The sequence below is a fragment of the Lissotriton helveticus genome, chromosome 2_1 (assembly GCF_964261635.1).
Source record: "Lissotriton helveticus chromosome 2_1, aLisHel1.1, whole genome shotgun sequence".
In the NCBI taxonomy this organism is placed as follows: domain Eukaryota; kingdom Metazoa; phylum Chordata; class Amphibia; order Caudata; family Salamandridae; genus Lissotriton; species Lissotriton helveticus.
In genome coordinates, this window is record NC_136059.1 from 1,502,874,126 (window position 1) to 1,502,894,365 (window position 20,240).

The window sequence follows — 20,240 nt, forward strand, 5'->3', positions numbered from 1 at the left end:
AGAGTTGGCATATAACCGCGAGGATTATAATGCACTTAAGAGTATATGGTATGCGATATCATGGAAACGGCTAAGGGATAGATCCCGAAAGCCGCAGAAAGGCTCAGCTCATGCCAGAGCACTATCTCACACGATTCCAAGCACTCTGCTTTCAGGATTGTTAAGGCCTGCCATAGGAGTGACTGATAGGAGATCTGTGTGTCCATTTAGGTTTAGATATAGGAATACTATATCTAAAGCAAAGGGTGTTTACACCTCCTTGCCCCAGCTGTCGTGCAGCCAGTTGTGTCAGATTTAGTTAGTCAGTCCAGGGGTGGCATAATACATGCTGCAGCCCCTGGGAGACTTCTGGGTGCACCTCAGCCCTGGTTACAGGGACTTGAGAGGGCCCAGTGCCAATTCAGTACCTGGGTACAATTTGGATTAGAGAGAACAGCTAGGCTGTGGGTCTGATTAGCAGGCCCACAGCCAGGGAAAGTTGTAAACCAGTGAAGCAAAAAGCAAAAATCTGGGTGATCATAGGATTGCAGACCCTACTCTCCTACATGACCCCCCCCCCAAACTTTGGGACAATAAACTAACCTTGACCAGGTGAGTCTTCTTGCTCTAAGTGGAAATACCTGGAGAGCCCATCAGCATTGCTGTGATCAGTACCAGGTCTATGCTCCACTGTAAAATCCATCCCCTGTAGGGAAATGGACCACCTAAGCAGTTTGGGGTTTTCACCCTTCATCTGATTTAGCCAATTTGCATTGATGACCGTCTCCGGGTCTCAGTGTACCCAGACTCCCAGGTACTTCACCGGGTCCGAGCTCCATTTCAGTGGATAATCCATATGTGGCTCCGATGTCCCCGGCGTCAGGGGGATCACTACAGATTTATCCCAGTTGATGCTGAGACCTGAATATTGTTCGAATTTAATATATTCCCTAATCAGCGGGTTCAGGTTGATGTCCGGGTGTCTGACATACAGCACCATGTCATCCTCATAAAGCGATATGCTCACGGGGCGTAGGCTAAACTGGAGTGCCGTTTCTGGATGGCTCTGCCTAATTTTACAGGCCAGCGGCTCCAGAGTGAGCGCAAATAGGATCGGCGACAGCGGGCATCCTTGCCTTGTTCCGCGGCTTATCGTGAATTGCTGTGAGGTATGCCCGTTAATGCGTACTCTAGCTCTAGGTTCTACATAAAGGAGCGCGATTCATTTTAGATAGGCTTGTGGAAAACCCATCCTGGACAGTACAGTCATCATGAAGTCCCATTCCACTGAATCAAAGGCTTTTGCCGCGTCAAGCAGTGCGGCCACTGCCGGCAGTTAAGGATTCAGACTATGGTACATTGTAAATATAGTTCGTATGTTTTGGGTTGTGGATCGCATGGGTATAAATCCCACCTGGTCTGGGAATATCAGCATCTTCAACAGCGGTTGTAATCTGGCAGCTAGTATTTTGGCAAGTATTTTTATGTCAATGTTTATAAGGGAGAGAGGGCGGTAAGATTCACAGAGCGTGGGGTCATTTTCCCGGCTTCGGAAGCGCTATCAATAGCGCCTCTCGCAGGGTTGGCGGGAGGGCTCCTTCTTCATATGCTTCCTCTAACATCTGAGCCAGCTGTGGTATCAGCAGGTCCTTGAATTCCTTATAAAATTCCCCAGGCAATCCATCCAGCCCTGGGGCTTTGCTATTTGGCAGTGAGTCGATCGCCTCTTTAAATTCCTCTTCTGTAATGTGATGTCCCAGATACTCCCTGTGAGCGTCCGACAGCCAGGCTAGCCCCACGTCATCTAGGTATTCGTGTATGTCTGGTGGTGTATGCGTTGTTCGAGTGGTGTATAATGCTGAATAATATGTGCGGAACTGTTCCAGTATAGAGGGGGTATCATATATCCGTTCAAGCAATTTACATTATCAAGCTAGTGCCTGACATCAGCTTGATTTTTTGCATCAGTGCCCTGCCTGGTCGCCCTCCTTCCCCATATGCTCTAGCTCTGTGCTGTTTGGATAGATATTTTATCTCTGTGTGCGCGTAATCATGATATGTGTTCCCCTTGTTTCGAATATCCGCTAGGATGGAGTCTTGTAGGGTGTCAGCATATTCCAACTCTAGTGTCTGTATGTCCCTTTCTACCATCTGCAGCTGTTGCCTGATATCCCTGAGAATTCCGGCATATTTACTTATGCAATGCCCCCTTATGGTCGCCTTAAAGGCCTCCCATAATGTCCTATAGCTATCAACTGTACCTGTGTTAGTTTGGAAAAATACCTCAATGGCCTGCTTCAATTCCTCTCAAAATACCTGATCCTTCAGTGCTGACGGTCTGAGTCGCCATGTGAACTGTCTTGGGGTATGGGTGGGCACCTCCAAACACCATCTTCATGGGTGAATGATCCGACAGGGTCTTAGGCAGGTGTTCTACTTCCATGATCCACGTGCCAACCTCTTGTGTGGTCAGCCAGTAGTCTAGCCTTGACCAGGTGTTGTGAGTCAGTGAAGTACATGTACCCTCCTTGCTCCCTGGGTGTCTCAGTCGCCACACGTCTACCATAGACCATTCTTGCATGCCCTCAAGGATAGATCGCGCCGCTCGTCTCCCATGTCTGTCGGCGCCAGTGGCTCTATCCAGCAGCGGATCTAAGCATGTGTTGAAGTCTCCGCCCCATATGACTGCTTTCGGCTTTGTCTCGCGTTGCTTGGACCAGAGATTATCATAAAACAATGGGTCATCCGTGTTGGGGCCATAAGACGTGACAATTGTAAGATCAGTACCACCAAAATCTCCCCTAAGTATTATGTATCTCCCCTGATCGTCCGTGGCCGTGTTAATGAGTGTAAACGGGATGTTGCGTTTAACTAAGATTAGTACTCCCCTGGCGTAATTGGAATACGATGATGCCACCCCGTATTGAGCCCATCTATACCCTATCCTGCTTTCCCTCTGGGGCGCAGTGTGTGTCTCCTGAATGCATGCAACATCTACCTTGTGTCTGTCTAAGTACGCAATTACTTTCCTAATGTTGCGCGGGTCTTGTAGGCCTCTCACGTTCCAGAACATGAGAGTCAGTGTCCTAACCTGATGTGTCCTGGCCATCTCGTGTTCTCCAGTCGTATTGAGCAGATCGTGTAATAGGGTCTGGTCGTGAGTCGATGTTGTCATGTGAACCGGTAGTAGTGGTGTCAGATACCCTTTGACAAAGACACCTCCCTCAAAGTCCCCTCGGTCTCCTTCTCTCCCTGTTAATGAACAATTGTGGTGCACACAAGTGGGCGGTAAATGCCTGGCCTTAACCCGCCCACCTCCTGGACTGCTAGGGTGGGGGGGCTTTCTATCAACATGGAAGTGCACTGCGTCTGTGGACCCCGCTCCCCATTTTAACTAAACTTAGCTTTGTAATGCCTAACTCTAGGTGTAATGTACCCAAACAAACATTCATAAACCAACATTTCACTGCCTCGTGTAGTTCAATGTGTCCTGCATTCGACTTATCTGAGCCTTCCGTCTTCATCTCGGAATTCTCGGGATGTGTAGAGCTCGATGCATCAGGATTCGCAATCCGTCCCCGCCTGTTGTGGACACGTCCACCAGATGCTAGCAATATATACAGGCAACAGTACCCCTGGGCGGGGTCGTATTAGGCAAAGGCATTTATCCTCCTCATTGTAGATTTCTCCACTTAGCTGGCTGCTTTATTCCACGTCCGACATGTGTCCCTGTTCTTGCTGTCTGTCTCTTGGCGATCTCCTGCGTTCTCCTTTCGGCTTCCTCAGTTGCAGGTATTTCGAGATGTCTTTGGGGTCATTGAATATCTTTATATTGCCGTTGTCCGTGATCTTCAGTCTGGCCGGGTACAACATGGCGTATGGGATCTGCAGATCTCGAAGTTTTTGTTTTACTTGTATGTACCTCTTTCGCTCTTCCTGGACAGATTGAGTAAAGTCGGGGTAGAGCGCTATGTCCATTCCCTCATGTTTCAAAGTCCCCAGTTCGCGCGCTTTACGCAGTGCTGCATCGCGGTGACGATAATTCAGTACTTTCGCGATGATGGGCCGCGGTCTAGTGCCTACTGGGGGCTTTGGGGCTAAGGATCTATGAGCCCGTTTGATTAGGAAGACTTCCGAGAATGTCTCTTTACCCAGCAGGGTTATCAATAGTTTCTCCACATACTTCTCCATTGGGCCAGTGTTGGTGGTTTCCGCAATTCCCATAATCCGTATATTACTTCTTCTAGACCGGGCCTCCAAGTCTTCTGCTTTGGCTGTCAGTGCTGCTACCTGTTTATCCACCCCCCGATTGTTTCGCAGAGATCTGGGAATTCACGTCTTCCACGTCCGATATCCTGCGCTCGGCCATGTCGATCCTCTCAGTATGTCTGTCCAATCTTTCAGACATTCGGTTGACTCTGTGCGTAAGGTTGTCGATTTTGCCATCGATGTTTGTCAGTGTCGTTTGGATCGTATGGAACATTCATTGTATGTTATCTGTCGCAAGGTCTCCTACTGTCTTGGCAGATTGTGACTTTGGCTGTTGACCGTCGCCATTTTGTTCTTGTATTTTCTTTAGATTGTTCAAAGTTTATTTTTGGTTGGTTTTTGTCTGGTTTGCCCTTCATGGAACCCTACTGTCTCGCCTCTCAGTGTACCACTGATTACCACCACTGCGTTGCCTGTCGATTGTCGTTGCCGTGTCAGGTTGGCCTCCTTCGCTGATTCCTACTCGATTGCACCCCTCGAATCCACACGTCGCGAACCTTCAGGGGCCCAGCAGCTCGGCGGAGCGGGCGGACTAATGAGGTTACAGAAGGTATGGGTTCCGACCTATCTGCACGCACGGGTGTTATGCTGGAGCGTACCCGGTCCACTTGCCCTTTGCCGCCTTGGATCTAACTAGTGCTATCTGGTGTTAAGTACGGTGGTCGGGCAGCTACAGTCTTCGTGGTGTACTTTTTGCCGATCTCACTTTAATGTGCAGTTGCACGGCTAGTGCCTCTGTCCCTCCACGCTGAGGTTGTTTCGTCCCCGCCCGGGCCTGGGCCTAGGTCCACTCTCAGCCCCCGGGCCCTCCCAGCGCTCCAGGCGGCACCGTAATATTTTACGCGGTCAGTTTAGGGGTTCCGCTCCTGTTTGTCCCTCCCAATTGCCACGTCTGCTGTACCCGAAGGGCACGGGGGACCCGCCCAGACCCTGCAGCCGGCCTCGGAGCCTCCCGTCGGAACAGGCCGCAGCGTTGGGCGGGGCCTCCCCGGTCCGGTCAGCGTGCTGTACGTAGCGGCTTGGTCTTGCACTACAGGCCGGTGCGCCGGTTATGTCGTCGTCTCCTAGGCCGCGTTCGGTTGCAGAGGCCAAAGGTGCTCTTACAGCGTCCGATTTTGCGCAAGATCTCCACCGAGTGCTGTTATCATGTCAGGCTACAAAGTTCATGCGATCGATGGTGCAGTGACCACTTCGTCAGTGCAGGATCAGGATGTTGTTGGTGGGCCCACGGAGGAGCTCACTCACAGTGCGGCCATTGCGCTTCGCGGCTAGCTCCGCCCCCCCTTGTATCGGGATACTTAGTGGAATGCTGGGTGTAAGAAATTTGTGGCTCCTAGCAGATTTGATAACTTTCCAACTCAAAAATAGGAGGAAAATGTGTGTTTTTAGCCAAAGTTTGAGATTTGCAAGGACTTCAGGGAAAATTAACTGGGGAGAGCCAAGTAAGTCATGCCACCCTGGACTCTCTTGCTTTTTAGTTTACAGAAATGTGCAGGTTTGGCAGGTTTCACTAAGTGATGGCTTAGCTATGACCCACTATTCACAGCTATCCAAATTGCAGGAAAAGAGACGGTTTTCAGTGGAAAAAAGTGACGTGTGCATGAAGCGATTTAGGCACTATCCTGTTGCGGGGCTTGGCCCATCCACATGAACAAAGTATCATTTTTATTGGGATACTTAGGGAAATGCTGTACGCTAGGTAATATATAGTTTACCCCAGATTAAAGAACTTTCTGTCACATAAATTTGAGGACAATATGTGATTTTAATCAATGCATGATGTTTGCAAGGGCTTCTGGGTAAAGTTACCTGGTGAGAGCCATGCAAGTCATGCTACAGTGGACTCCCTTGGGTGACTAGTTTTAAGAAATGTGTGTGTTTGGTAGGTTTCCCTAGGTGCAGGCTGAGTTAGGCCCACATCCACAGCTACCCATCTGCAAATAAAGGGTCCGTTTTTAGTGGAAAGAGGTGACATGTCCATGTTGTGTTTTGGACACTTTCCTGTTTCTGGGACTAGTCCCATTCACACAAGTGAGGCACAAGCTTTATCCTGAGACTTAGGGGAATGGGAGACACGTGGCACTACAGAATAGTAAACTTTTGTTATTGACAATAGTATTTCTTTGAATTGGTGCCTTCCTAATGAAAGTCTGTGTTTAAGAAAGATGACATTTTCCAACATGTCCGCTCAATGACATGCTTGTATGGGCACCCACAAATTCAGAGATGTACAAACAAGCACTGCTCCTTAACTCAGCATCTGGTGTATATTTCAGAAATACATAGGTTTCCTTCACATTCATTTGTTGCTGTTTATATTTTCTCAATACTTGGTACACAATGAAAACCATGGTAAGGTGCAGCTCAATTGTTTATTTGGGCAGTAGAGTAACATTGTCCCTTGTGGTGAGGGGGGCCCCCTCTGGCACTGTGCACGGGTGGCAGGACCCTGCCCTGAGAGCTTCTGCCTGGGTCCGGGGCATGGGGGCCCCCTCCATGCACTTTGTGGGGTGGCCGCCTCAAATATGGTTACACCACTGGATTTGGATAACTCAAGTTCTTAGAGAATCTACAAACCCGATATATCCTCGTAGTGAGAAGAGCCTAGCAGATGGACCGGTGTATTGCATTTGTAAATCGACCATCATGACAGTAGGTTACAGATGAAAGTGTTGTTGCAAATGGCTTTGTTTTTCCTATCTATTTTGCATAGTTTTTCATTTCAACAGTTACCTTCCTTGGAAAAACATTGAGGGATCAATACAAATGTCAGCTTGCTGAATTCAGACTTATGTCTACTTTTCAGAAATGTATAGTTCTCAGGCATCACACGAGTATCACACCTGTTTCCATCATAAACTGGGAGTAGGTAAAAAGTACAACAACTCTGAAAAATTAGCTACCTCTTTAAAAAATGCCAAAACGGCAGTAAACAATTTTCCTATTTTTATACAACTCTGCATGTTCCTGAAAGCTGGGAAGATTCAGATTTAAGCACAGCAAACCTTTCCTTGGTGCTATTTGCAGGAAAAAGACACTTTTTTTGCAGAGCACTTTTTGCCCAAGGTTAGCTGTACATTGGCTATTTCTTGGTCCCCTCCAGGGGAATTCACAAACCCTGGCCTACCTTTAGAATCCACATGGTGTTGGGAAGGAAAGGATACAAACTTGGTTCTGATACTTTATGCAGTAAAAAGGTTATGGAGGCCTAAGCACAAAGTACTCCAAATAGCAGATACAGGGCTCAACAATGGGAGTAGAAAAGCCTCATCAGGGAGAAAAAGTTCAGTTGCATACATTTCCTAATAAAGCAGCCTTTTGCTCTTACAAGAGGACATATTATTCTGCACTGTTCAGCCCAATGATGGTTTGAGGGGCATCTCTTGTGCATAGTCATGTTTTACTGGACTGTGACAGAGGTGTGCAGTAGTGTAATTTTGGCTCCACCCTCACACATCATAAATATGCCCTTAGCACTATATGCGTGTGTGTCCTAATGTCATTAATGTAAAGTGTTGCACTTAAATCCAGTAGTGAAGTTCGATCACTGTAGAACTAAACATTCATGCATACTGTGTGCCTTAACCTTATTCAAATGAAATGTAGTCTTTAAAGATGGGATACAATTACATTTTCTCACACAGCTTTGAAACAGGACAAATGAGTCCCTCTGAATGAAAACACTAGACAATCATATAAAACGTATTCAAGTTATAAGTATAGATAGGATGCGGTCCATCAAAAATAGATACTTTGTGAGGTCAAACTCAAATAGGCCAACCCATGGCAAAGAGACCCATCAGCTCAACACCATATTAAGTGCTGAAGCAGGAGTTCTTTTCCAGTGTCTCCCAATGGTAAGCAGACAGTCTTATCGGGCACGAAGGAGACGTGTAGGCAATCACTTATAAAAGTACCCAATTTAAACAATGCAGAGGACACCTGTTTCCATAAGAAGTGTACGATCCAATACATCCACCAGAGGATGAGCATATATACATAAATCCTGGCTGGTCATGGAGATATGTAAAATCAATTCTCTCCCCTAACCGTCAACGCGTTACATAGCAGTGTCATGTCAATAATGGACTGGCTGCACCACATGTGAAGATATCAAGTCTGTGGTGACCTCTGTATTCCATCAAACAAATTGTAATGGCCATTACTGGACACATAGCACATAGCAGAGAACCCCCGCCCACGCACCTGAAATTAGACAAAAAAGAATGGTCCTGATGAAGGTGGAAGTTATTACTACCCACCGAAACGTACATTGACCTGATTGTGGGAAACTCCCCCAAGGACAACACCAAAGTGGATTAAATTATGATTTGCTCAGTCCCCTACTCTGTCATCGGTGTATGTCATGTAAGGAACAGAGGTTTTCTCCCATTTTTGTTTTGTGTGAGACTGTATTGATTGTGACAGTGTGGTATGGTAGGTGAGACTGGTTAGTGTGAGGTTGACTTGCTTGGGGGATATGTATATGTATCATTAGGGTGAATGCATATGTCTTTCCCTGTTTTTATCTGTAAATAATATATTTTGGATATGTTAACTATATAAGATGTCTATCGCAAGTTTGTACACACTTTTATAAATCAAGACCTTATAAAAAAAAAGGGGAAAAAATGATTAATAAAAATTCCTTTTTTTTGCATATTCCTCTATGGCAAGACTGATTATTGTGGGACAGCCTGTTTTGAGCCATTTGCAGTCCACTAGACAAACAATATAGGTTTTACAGGAATACTTTTTGAAGTGAATACTTTGCTTACGCCCTGAAGAAGTCCATTGTACTGGACGAAATGTGTTGGTTGTTCTTCATTACATAACGCATGTCACATTTGAACTAGTTATGAATAAAAAAGATTTGGAGAACTCATCTTCTAACATTGATTTTGTACCTTGCTTTCTATTGTTTAATATTGAAACACTCAGTGATGCACCGTTTGACTTTTATTATAAAATTGTTTAGTCTGATTGAGGACCGCACCTTGACAGTGGGTGCTTAAAGTGGGTGCACACAAACGTACGTGGGATATTTTCCTCTTTATTATTTATTTGGGGATAGCAGGATAGGTGCAAGTCTCAGTAGATGTTTCACTGTCATTTTGTTATAGCTTATATTCTATTTACTTTAAAAGTGAATGTGACTCTGTTGAGTGTATGTACTGACATGTCTTTAATTGTCGTTGTATGTGAAGAAATAACACGTAGTAATGTGCACCGTTGAAGTATATGCTTAAATTGACCCAAGTAGGCATGTATTTCTTTTGCATAAAATAGATTTTTCCCATTCTGCTCATGTGCCTTTTCTCTTGCAGGTACCTTCACTTGGTTTGTTAGTTTAAAAATGGATGTAACACTGTACTAGCGAAAGAGAGCCTGAGAAGAGGACCTTGACAAAGAACATGGAGTGGGGTGATGTGCGTGAGTGAAAGCAAGAGAGCGAGGTTATAAACAACGTAAGATGGGTTTCATGCGAGGGTGACAGGAAGGTTATACGAGGGTGACAGAAAGTGTAAATCAGTCGGTGAGTGTAAGGAAAAGTGAGAAAGTAGCTTGAGTAAATCGGGAAAAGGGGTATGAGCCACATGAGGAATGATCTGTGTATTTACTGCCTATACTACTAGATGGAGCATTGTCCCGTGGATACAAAAGTGTGTTACACAAAATACACTGGGGAAACAGTTCACTTTGAATGCAGGGTTCATTGGTTTAGAGCTGTAGATTGCTTCTTGAGGGATTTGTATGGGGGAAGACACCCATAGCACTTCGTAATACAGTTTCAGATAAAATAAATATTGACCTTTGATTAGTGATGTTACTTTATGTTTAATCATGGCTTAAAGTGATAATGGTTATTGTTGTGCTTGTTATTATAGTGACCCCTGTTGAAGGGCAACCTTGGCCCGAAAAACATTGAGTTTTTATACAAATAAAATACGTTCTTGGATGAATTTGCGTCATTCGTGTTTTTGGAAGAGGTTCGGATGGCCCACCTTGAACATAAGAAAACACAAAATTGCCATTCCATTCCACGTGTGGATGTATTGAACATTGAAAAAGTTTAAACAAGTGTTTGAAAAGTTTGGATTAACAGGATTACATGGATAAAGCTGGAATAATGGCATGACCGCCGCAAAGGCGCAATTCAGCTGTGGGTTTGGTTGGGGCCAGACGTCGCCCCATTTCTGAGAAAGAACATGGAGAGCCAGAGTGTTCATTGATGTCTCTTTTAAGTACTGCATCACAGTGTTGCAGGTGTCCAAGGATGATATCCTTCTTAGGACTGGCCTGAGAGAATCTGAAAATGTTGCTGCTCCCAATATAAGAATGGAATAGACAATTGAATCCCTGATGGTATGAACCCAGAGGATTTGTGTGGCATGAAATGGTGCTCTTACAGGTTTATATTTGCTACTTTTCCTTTGGACTGTACAGACTTCTATCTTTAACCCTCTCAATCTTTGCTGAGTGTGTCTTAGGCTAACTCTTATTTCCCTATCCCTAGAAGACTCTTGACCAAGCTTCTGAAATGCTGACTGAAACTTTCCTGCACACATCCCGACATTTTCTCTATTCCTGCATTTCCCCAACTTTTTGAGACTCCTCTAGATTAAATCATTTTCGATAGTCTTGCCTCATCCAGCCTCTAGGAGGCTGTAATCTTTTTCCCCACCCACCATCCCCTAAAGCAGAATTGGTTATTGTATTATATGGTTGTCAATATTGTATTTTGTTCCTTAGAACTTTTAAATCGTCGTATTTATTGCTATTCCTTGGTCAAGCGGTAAGGTCATGATTGGTGAGCAGTAAATGTAAGGTCCTTAGGGGGCGGCGCCATTTCTTGAATGGGGTCGCCCAGGGAGAGGGACAAGTGCTCTCTGCTAGAACTCCAGGGGCGGTACATCCAGTTGGCTGAATGGGTGCGGGGGACGGGGGGGTCACGCTTTCTTTAGGCTGGACACCAGTTAGCGACCTTGCCGTAGGCCCAAATAGGATACGCAGAAAGTAATTAATGTATGATTATGATTCAAATGTTAGACTCAGATAGGAAATACTTTGTATTAGAAATATGTTACGGTTAGCCATCTGATATCTGTACATATGAATTGTAATCAAATGTCATGCTACGTTTTCTGCGTAAAAATATGGCCATCTTTAATAAAGGTTGTTTATACACAAGGCGGAGGGAGGGGGATGTTCGGTAGTCCCTGGCCATATTGGGTAGGCAAGGTGATCACTCTTTCCCAAAGTTATCTGAACGGCTACCAACCCACATCATCCAATAATTCTGATACATTTTATGTCATTATATGTACCGGTTATCAGATTTGTTTTCAATCATTCAGTGCATGTTACTTTCCAGATTGTCAACAGCACCAAATGTTGCGTGACTTCTTTTTTTGTTGTCATCAGATATTGCACTTTCTCATACACATTCGGAAAAATTGAGAGCTCTGTTTAGCTGAACTGTGAATAACGAGCGTGTAATGATAACAAGCGGCGCATTGTTCTGCATGAACAATGTTCAGGCCCCAGCATCTCATTAAATAGTGATATCCCAGCCGTTGGCATTAAAAAACCGGAGCCATAGAGATGCCACGCTTTATGGACCCACACTTTCATGGCGGATCCCTGCATGGAACGACAGGAGCAGGACAGCAGGAAGAGACGAACGGAAGGGTGCGTCCCAGGTGGGGGTGGCGAGCTATAGTGTATGCCACTGGAAGGAGGGCGTAAGCAGCTCCTGCCTGCCAGTGTGTCAGCTGAAGGAGCAGCTGGCGGCGTAATAGCTCCGACTTCACAACAACCCTCGCGTCACAGTCCTGCGACCGACAGACAGCTGAGAGCCTGCAACGAGATTCTGTTTTCACTTCTGCGCTCCCTTGCCTGAGCCCAGGCTGCATTCATTGCTTCTCCTCGAGACCTGCGAGGAGACGTAGCACATTCTTACGGCGCCAAAACCAGCAAGCCGAAACGAAACACAGCCCTGGACAGCAGGCACCACTTACTGGGAGGGACTTATTTTTGGTTCCATTGAAAACGAAACTGACAGCCTTTGCAAGTGAAGGAGGGTTGTGCTCGGGCACTGGTGCTCTGTAGCTGCCGAGGAAGCCTGGGGTGGGAGTCCCCGAGGAACCATGGTTCGCTGGCTGCAGTACACGACAGGGACGGTGTCCGTGCTGCTGCTGATCGCCAGCATCAGCCTTCTCGTAGCACACGTCTTCGAAAACACCTTGTACCTGCAAGTGAAGGAGGTGAGTTTTTTGTGTGCAGTCAGTCTTATATAGCGCGAACTTGACCCGAAGGCATCGGAGCGCTTTACATGAGCACCCAGTGCAAGCAACTAAACTACCTTGCTACTTCCAAACAGCGCCGAGGGTTGTGAATCAGTTGGTTAGTAGTTCATGGCTTGGTGGAAGGGACGTTGACAGTGGAGGTGAGAGATTCGGGAAGAAGTAGCGCTCCGAGGCGCCTTGAGGCCATATGCAATCAAACTGGCCTAATTTCTCAAATGTACGCCGACTCTATTAAAACTATACTTTACATGGAAAATGCAGGCGGTGCAGGTACTCACTGTCCATGTACAATACTTGTTGCTAGTGAGAACTGCTGGGATTGGAAAATATTTACTCCGAAAACCCATAAATAGGGTTCAAGGGGTGGCAAGGGGAATGGAGTCACAAGGCATGATTTTCAGAGCCGGAAGTTGACTTAAGACATTTATTTTTAAATAAACTCTACCCAAAAAAATTGACAACGAAGACCAAGGTGACCGTAAATATGTTCTGGCGTAATTGGTTAGAAAGGCAGTATTTTAAATTATCTGATAACGTTAAGGCACCAGTTGCAGCGATCCTCACAAAAATGGAAGCTCTTCATTTAGTGTGATTTCAGTGTTTAAAGTGGTATTTATTTACTATTAAATTGCAGTATTCATTAAGTATGCATGAAGACTATGTAGTATGCCCACACGCCGAAATATGCAAATGAGGGAATACTAGTTCTATTCAACTACCCTTCAAATACATGCTGAACATTTCAATTGGTTGCTAAAAGCAGACTAGTAGTATTCCAGAAGAATAGTATTTGAAACTTAGCAGGATTATGGTAGTTTATTTGCATCACTGTTATGCTATTTCAAGAGCAAAAAGAAGGCTAGTCTCATTTATTGAGACTACTAATTGAAGACTAGTGGCATTCTATGTGAGCAGTATCTGAAGACTAACAGCAATGACTGTCAAGAGTTAAGTAAGACTAGCAGAATTTAAAGTGAATGTTAAGTGAACACTAGTTGCATTCATCCTGATTAATTTATACTAATTCTGTTTATTTGGTTGCTTGCACAAATAAGGCTTCTTTCAACTATGGCTTTTGGACTACATTTTATTTGTTACATATCTTGTGACTCTGATTCTAATACGCCTGTCACAAACTCAGTCATACATTCAGTAAGCATTTTATGATTGTGGTATGTGAGAAGACCAGAGTAAGAGATCGTAGGAGAAGCACAAAGCAAAGGGGCTGACCCAGACATATACAGGATTGTACGAGGCGACCCCCCCCCCCCCCCTTGCGAGGAGAGAGAAACTGGAATTGTCAAGAACCTGACTGCATTCCCCCATGGTCCATGACAAGACAGGAGATAGCACTTTAGTTTGTTTTTGAGAATACCAAAAATGAACAACTGTGCAAAATTGATTAGTTGTCAGATACAAAAAGTAATTGTTCTAATTCCTCCTGTGTTGATTGTCCACCAGACTCTATTAATGTTACAACTTAGAAAAACAATTTGTTTAACATATTTGTACAAGGCGTTTACGGCATTGACTTGTACATTATTTTTTTTTAAAGAAAATGCAGTTGGACACAAAAGTGTGTGATATGAAATTTCAATGATATTCACTTATACAAGAGCTATTGGTTTTGTCAATGTGTTTTAGCCATGTTGTGCACTAGCTAGTGGTGTGGAGTGTTGGAGTGTGGAATGGCGAAGAGTGGAATAGAGTGTGGAAAAAATGGAGTGGTAGAGTGGAGTGGAGTGGAGTGGCTTAGAGTAGAGCTACTAATCTGTTGCTGCATGGTGGAAGTCCTTACGCAAAGGTTGATGGGTCACCTTCCTATAGCCCAGCGTTTCCCAAACTCTGGTCCGCGGACCCCCAGGGATCCGTGAGACATTCCAAGGGGGTCCGCAGGACTCGAGTGCCTGTCGTCGTAGTAAAAAATGAAACGCCCATGCGTCCTCGCTGCACACAAGAGCTGTGAATGTTGGCGCAGGGGCGGCGAGACCACAACAATACAATTGGGAGGCGTGGGCAGCGAATGGGCAGTGGGCAGTCAGGGGGCGTGGCTGCAGGGAGCACAGCGGCTGGGAAAAACGAGTGGAACAGAAGGCAAAAGGGGCACGAAAACAAGGAAAAACGAGTGGCGCAGAAGGGCACAAAAAAACAAGTGGAACAGAGGGCAGAAGGGCACAAAAAACGAAGGAAAAACGAGTGGACCAGAGGGCAGAAAGGCACAAAACGAGGGAAAAATGAGTGGAACAGAGGGCAGAAAGGCAGAAAAAACGAGTGGAACGGGGCAGAAGGGCACAAAAAATGAGGGAAAACGAGTGGCACAGAGGGCAGAAAGGCACAAAAAACGAGTGGAACAGAGGGCAGAAGGGCGCAAAAAACGATGGAAAATGAGTGGAACAGAGGGCAGATGGGCACAAAAAATGAGTGAAAAACGAGTGGAACAGAGGGCAGAAAGGCACAAAAAAACGAGTGGAACAGAGGGCAGTAGGGCACAAAAAACAAGGGAAAACTAGTGGAACAGAGGGCAGAAAGGCACAAAAAACGGGGGAAAAACGAGTGGAACAGAGGGCAGAAGGGCACAAAAACGAGGGAATAACGAGTGGAACAGTGGGCAGGAAGGCACAAAACGAGAGGAACAGAGGGCACAAAAAATGAGGGAAAATGAGTGGAACAGAGGGCAGAAAGGCACAAAAAACGAGTGGAACAGAGGCTAGAGGGGCACAAAAAACGAGGGAAAAACGAGTGGCACAGAGGGCAGAAAGGCACAAAAAACGAGTAGAACAGAGATGGAAAATGAGTGGCGCAGAAGAGCACAAAAAACGAATGAAACAGAGGGCAGAAGGGCACAAAAAATGAGGGAAAAACGAGTGGAGCAGAAAGTAACAAAAAACGAGTGGAACAGAGGGCAGAAGGGCACAAAAAACAAGGGAAAAACGAGTGGAGCAGAGGGTAGAAAGGCACGAAAAACGAGTGGAACAGAGGGCAGAAGGGCACAAAAAACGAGGAACAGAGAGCAGAAAGGCACAAAAAAACGAGTAGAACAGAGGGCAGAAAGGCACAAAAAACGAGGGGAAAACGAGTGGCACAGAGGGCAGAAGGGCAAAAAAAACGAGTGGAACAGAGGGCAGGAAGAACTAAATGAGGGAAAAACGAGTGGAACAGAGGGCAGAAAGTCACAAAAAACAAGTGGAACAGAGGGCAGAAGGGCACAAAAAACGAGTGGAACAGAGGGCAGAAGGGCACAAAAAACGAGGGGAAAACAAGTGGAACAGAGGGCAAAAAGGCACAAAAAATTTGTGGAACCGAGGGCAGAAAGGCACAATAAACGAGGGAAAAATGAGTGGCACAGAGGGCAGAAGGGCACAAAAAACGAGGGTAAAACAAGTGGAACAGAGGGCAAAAAGGCACAAAAAACGAGTGGAACAGAGGGCAGAAGGGCACAATAAACGAGGGAAAAATGAGTGGCACAGAGGGCAGAAGGGCACAAAAAACGAGGGGAAAAAGAGTGGAACAGAGGGCAGAAAGGCACAAAAAATTTGTGGAACCGAGGGCAGAAAGGCACAAACAATTTGTGGAACAGAGGGCAGAAGGGCACGAAAAACGAGTGGGACAGAGGGCAGAAGGGCACAAAAAACGAGTGGAACAGAGGGCAGAAGGGCACAATAAATGAGTGAAAAACGAGTGGAACAGAGGGCAGAAAGTAAAAAGAAACGGGTGGAACAGAGGACAGAAAGGCACAAAAAACGAGGGAAAAAAGAGTGGAACAGAGGGCAGGAGGGCACAAAAAACGAGGGAAAATGAGTGGAACAGTGGGCAGAAAGGCACAAAAAATGAGGTAAAATGAGTGGAACAGAGGACAGAAGGGCACAAAAGATGAGGGAAAAACTAGTGGAACAGAGGGCAGAAAGGCACAAAAAACGTGTGGAACAGAGGGCAGAAGGGCACAAAAAACGAGGGAAAAATTAGTGAAACAGAGGGCAGAAAGGCACAAAAAACGGGTGGAACTGAGGGCAGAAGGGCACAAAAAACGAGTGGAACAGAGGGCAGAAAGGCACAAAAAAACGAGTGGAACAGAGGGCAGAAGGGCACAAAAAACAAGGGAAAAACAAGTGAACAGAGGGCAGAAAGGCACAAAAAACGAGTGGAACAGAGGGCAGAAGGGCACAAAAAACGAGGGGAGAACGAGTGGAACAGAGGGCAGAAAGGCACAAAAAACGAGGTAAAAACGAGTGCAACAAAAGGCTAAAGGGGCACAAAAATGAGGGGAAAACAAGTGGCACAGAGGGTAGAAGGGCACAAAAAACGAGTGGCACAGAGGCAAAATACAGAATACAGAAATATAGGGGCAGCTAAGAACAGAAGGCAGAACGGGCAGAGAGGCACGGGGGCAGCGAGGGGAACAGAAGGGAAAAACCGGGCAGCGAGGGGTACAGAAGGAAACACCGGGCATAGAGAGCACGGGGACAGCGAGGGGAACATAATATTTTAGGCCTTCTTAAACTGTGAATAGGTAAAAATGCTAATAATTCACAATCATTCGACCTGTTGCTGTAAGGAAGGGTCACCACTCCAAGGCTCTGGGATGAGAATGTAGAGGTGCTGCTATGGCTGAGTAAAACAAAACGATTGCCAGAACTGAGACCGACTCCTACAGAATCTTCAACTAAACCTTTATGAACAAAACATAAACGTCTGCTTTATAAATTGCAACATCTAATGATTTATTCAACTTATTTGTTTTTATGTATTTTTGCAAAAACTATCTTCATTGTGCATAGAATTCATACAAGATATATACAAAACAACATATCTACACAAGCAATATATACAAAACATTTACAACTGACACATTTGAACCAGACACATACACACCTCTCTCAAGCTTCAAACACTCCTAATACACAATGGTCCCAATGTACACAACAAATTACATGAACATATAGAATAAAGCAAACTGTCAAAGAAGTTTTGAAGTCTTTTGTGTCTTCTTTCAAAATGAATAAAGCTGTAATTTTTTCTCTTTTTATAGACAACAAATACACAGTCTGTGTGACCTGGGACCAGGTCGACGCGTTTCGAACCCGTAAACTGATGGGGTTCTCCTCCGGACCAACAAGACCCCTAAGTCTTCTGAGTGACTCCCTTCTTATGTAACTCTGATGTGTCAGTATCCCCGTATAGCTCAAGTTCATTTTTGTGGGCAACAGGACTCCCAAGTCATGCCCTGCTGCCTCCAGACCAAAGATAAACCCGGAATGAATCCGTTGATCTGCTCTCTTTGAAAACTGCTGATAAATGAAATGCCGTCGCTGTATTAATCTGACTGCCGGCCCGGGTGCATACTGTCATCAAGAGTCTTCTTGGTCCTGAGGAGAACCCCACCAGTTTGCGGGTTCGAAACGCGTCGACCTGGTCCCAGGTCACACAGACTGTGTATTTGTTGTCTATAAAAAGAGAAAAAATTACAGCTTCATTCATTTTGAAAGAAGACACAAAAGACTTCTAAACTTCTTTGACAGTTTGCTTTATTCTATATGTTCTTGTAATTTGTTGTGTACATTGGGACCATTGGGTATTATGAGTGTTTGAAGCTTGAGAGAGGTGTGTATGTGTCTGGTTTAGATGTGTCAGTTGTAAATGTTTTGTACATTTTGTATATATTGCTTGTGCAAATAAGTGGTTTTGTATATATCTTGTATGAATTCTATGCACAATGAATATAGTTTTTGCAAAAATACATAAAAACAAATAAGTTGAATAAATCATTAGATGTTGTAATTGATAAAGCAGACGTTTATGTTTTGTTCATAAAGGTTTAGTTGAAGATTCTGTAGGAGTCGGTCTCAGTTCTGGCAATCGTTTTGTTTTATTTAGTATTTGACTCAGCCTGACTGAGTTTGAGTCAAGGCCCATTACTGTTTTTTGCTATGGCTGAGAGCAGGAGACTTGTACCACTAAATAATACACTGCTGTATGCATACATGTCCATGCCAATAGACCCAATTCAGGTTGTCTCCCTCTTGAAATTGCATCTGCTTCAAAAGGTGTTTTTAAAAAGAAATTTAAATTGTACAAATTGCTTGGGGGTCCCCGGCTTTCAGTAGTGATTCAGTGGGGGTCCTCAGGAGTCAACAGTTTGGGAACCACTGCTATAGCGTATTGCTGTATTTGAGTTTTAAAGTAGTACTAATGGAGTTAAGCCTTTTCTAAGGCGGTGTCAACATGGATAGAAATATCAAAATAATAAATGCAAAAATGTCACAAAATATGCAGCATTAGTCTACAAAACGTGCATTTTCTTACCACATAATTTAGTCAACTATACCTCATGATTTGGTCCTCTTCAGCTGCATAATTCCAGTGGCCCAACATAGATTGACAATTTCTTGATGTAATGGAAATACAGTTGCCAATTGATTCTCTAATATTTACAGCAGCAGCGAATAAGAAGAAAAATGTTTAGTGGTGAGTAGTGTTACTAGGATGTGTTGTGAATGTGAGTGGGTGATGGGCTAGTGAGCAAGAAGCACAGTGGCTTTAAGTAGAGTCTGGTAATACTGAGAAGGATATTGAGTGGTTTTGTTAATGACTGCAGATTAGTGCAAATGTAAATAAAGCATGTAATATATACATAGGAGCTAGTTCGCTACTGTGCGGGGAAGGTTGACGATGTGTAGTGATTAAGAGGCATGTGATTCTGGGGGAAGGAGAACCATGGAGGTTGCATCAGGTTTATCAGATGAAACTATATTACAGTAACATCTTATGTTGAGTACTAGGCTTCATTTAAGACATCAAAGTATTTTGAGAGTTGTAGTTTTGGATTCATTTTAGCGAACTAATTTGACTTACAAAGTGAATTTGTAAAAGCAAAACCAAGAAACAACAGTGTGTCAAGGTAACATGGTGTTTTATGATGACCTTCTGCAAGTGCTTGGGCTGAATATGGTTGGCAGTATTAGTGCGGCCCCAAACGAGTTGGGTTTTCCCGATGAGGAATACAGAATATCTGGGGATGCTTGGTGTAAGGTTGCTGGGTAGTGTTGGATGCTATGCTTCTAGTACTCTGGTTGAGTATTACTGTAGGGCTATCGTGTACTGGGCCAGAGGTTAAAGGGTGCTGGCACAAGGGTTTTCTAGGTGAACGGGGTATAGTAGGCTGGGTGTTGGGGATATGGTAGGCTGTAAATAAAGGTTACAGTGATTGCGAGATGCAAGGTATCCAGGGGTGGGTATTGGTATGGCTGTTACAGTGATCTAGCTGAGTGACATGGGATGTGGGTGACGAGGAGCAAGAAAAACTGGATAGGCTGAGGTGCCACCACTGAATCTCCTGGGGACATGCATGGGGCGTAGGAAGAGTCTAGGTTTAACAGGTTTTAAAATGATATGGACCCTTGAGCTGTGCATGGTGCTCGGGGCAAGAGTGCAGTTGGTGAGTCTTGGCACAACCGATACGTTGCTCCTAGCCAACTCTTCAAAAAATCAAAAACTAGATGACAAGAAGCAACCTCCAACTCAACTCGCTCAAAATGGAATTCCTCTTAATCACCTCACCAAAGGGATCCCTTGACATCAAAGATTGGATGAAACATCTAACAGCCTTCAATTGCCTTCAACAAGATGTCGATATCACAAGATCACTGGGAATTGCACTCGACAAGAATCTCAGTATGGAAGAAAACA

General features: G+C 44.8%; 1 protein-coding gene across 1 annotated transcript in view; it reads left to right on the top strand.

Annotated features, from left to right (window-relative positions):
* Positions 1-11,972: 11,972 nt before the first annotated feature.
* SCARB2 (scavenger receptor class B member 2) overlaps positions 11,973-20,240 on the top strand; it is a 485,622-nt gene continuing 477,354 nt past the window's right edge. The window contains exon 1 of the mRNA XM_078676388.1: positions 11,973-12,515. Coding sequence (XP_078532514.1) covers positions 12,399-12,515 — 117 coding nt within the window. The 5' untranslated portion in view covers positions 11,973-12,398. The remainder of the gene's footprint in view (positions 12,516-20,240) is intronic.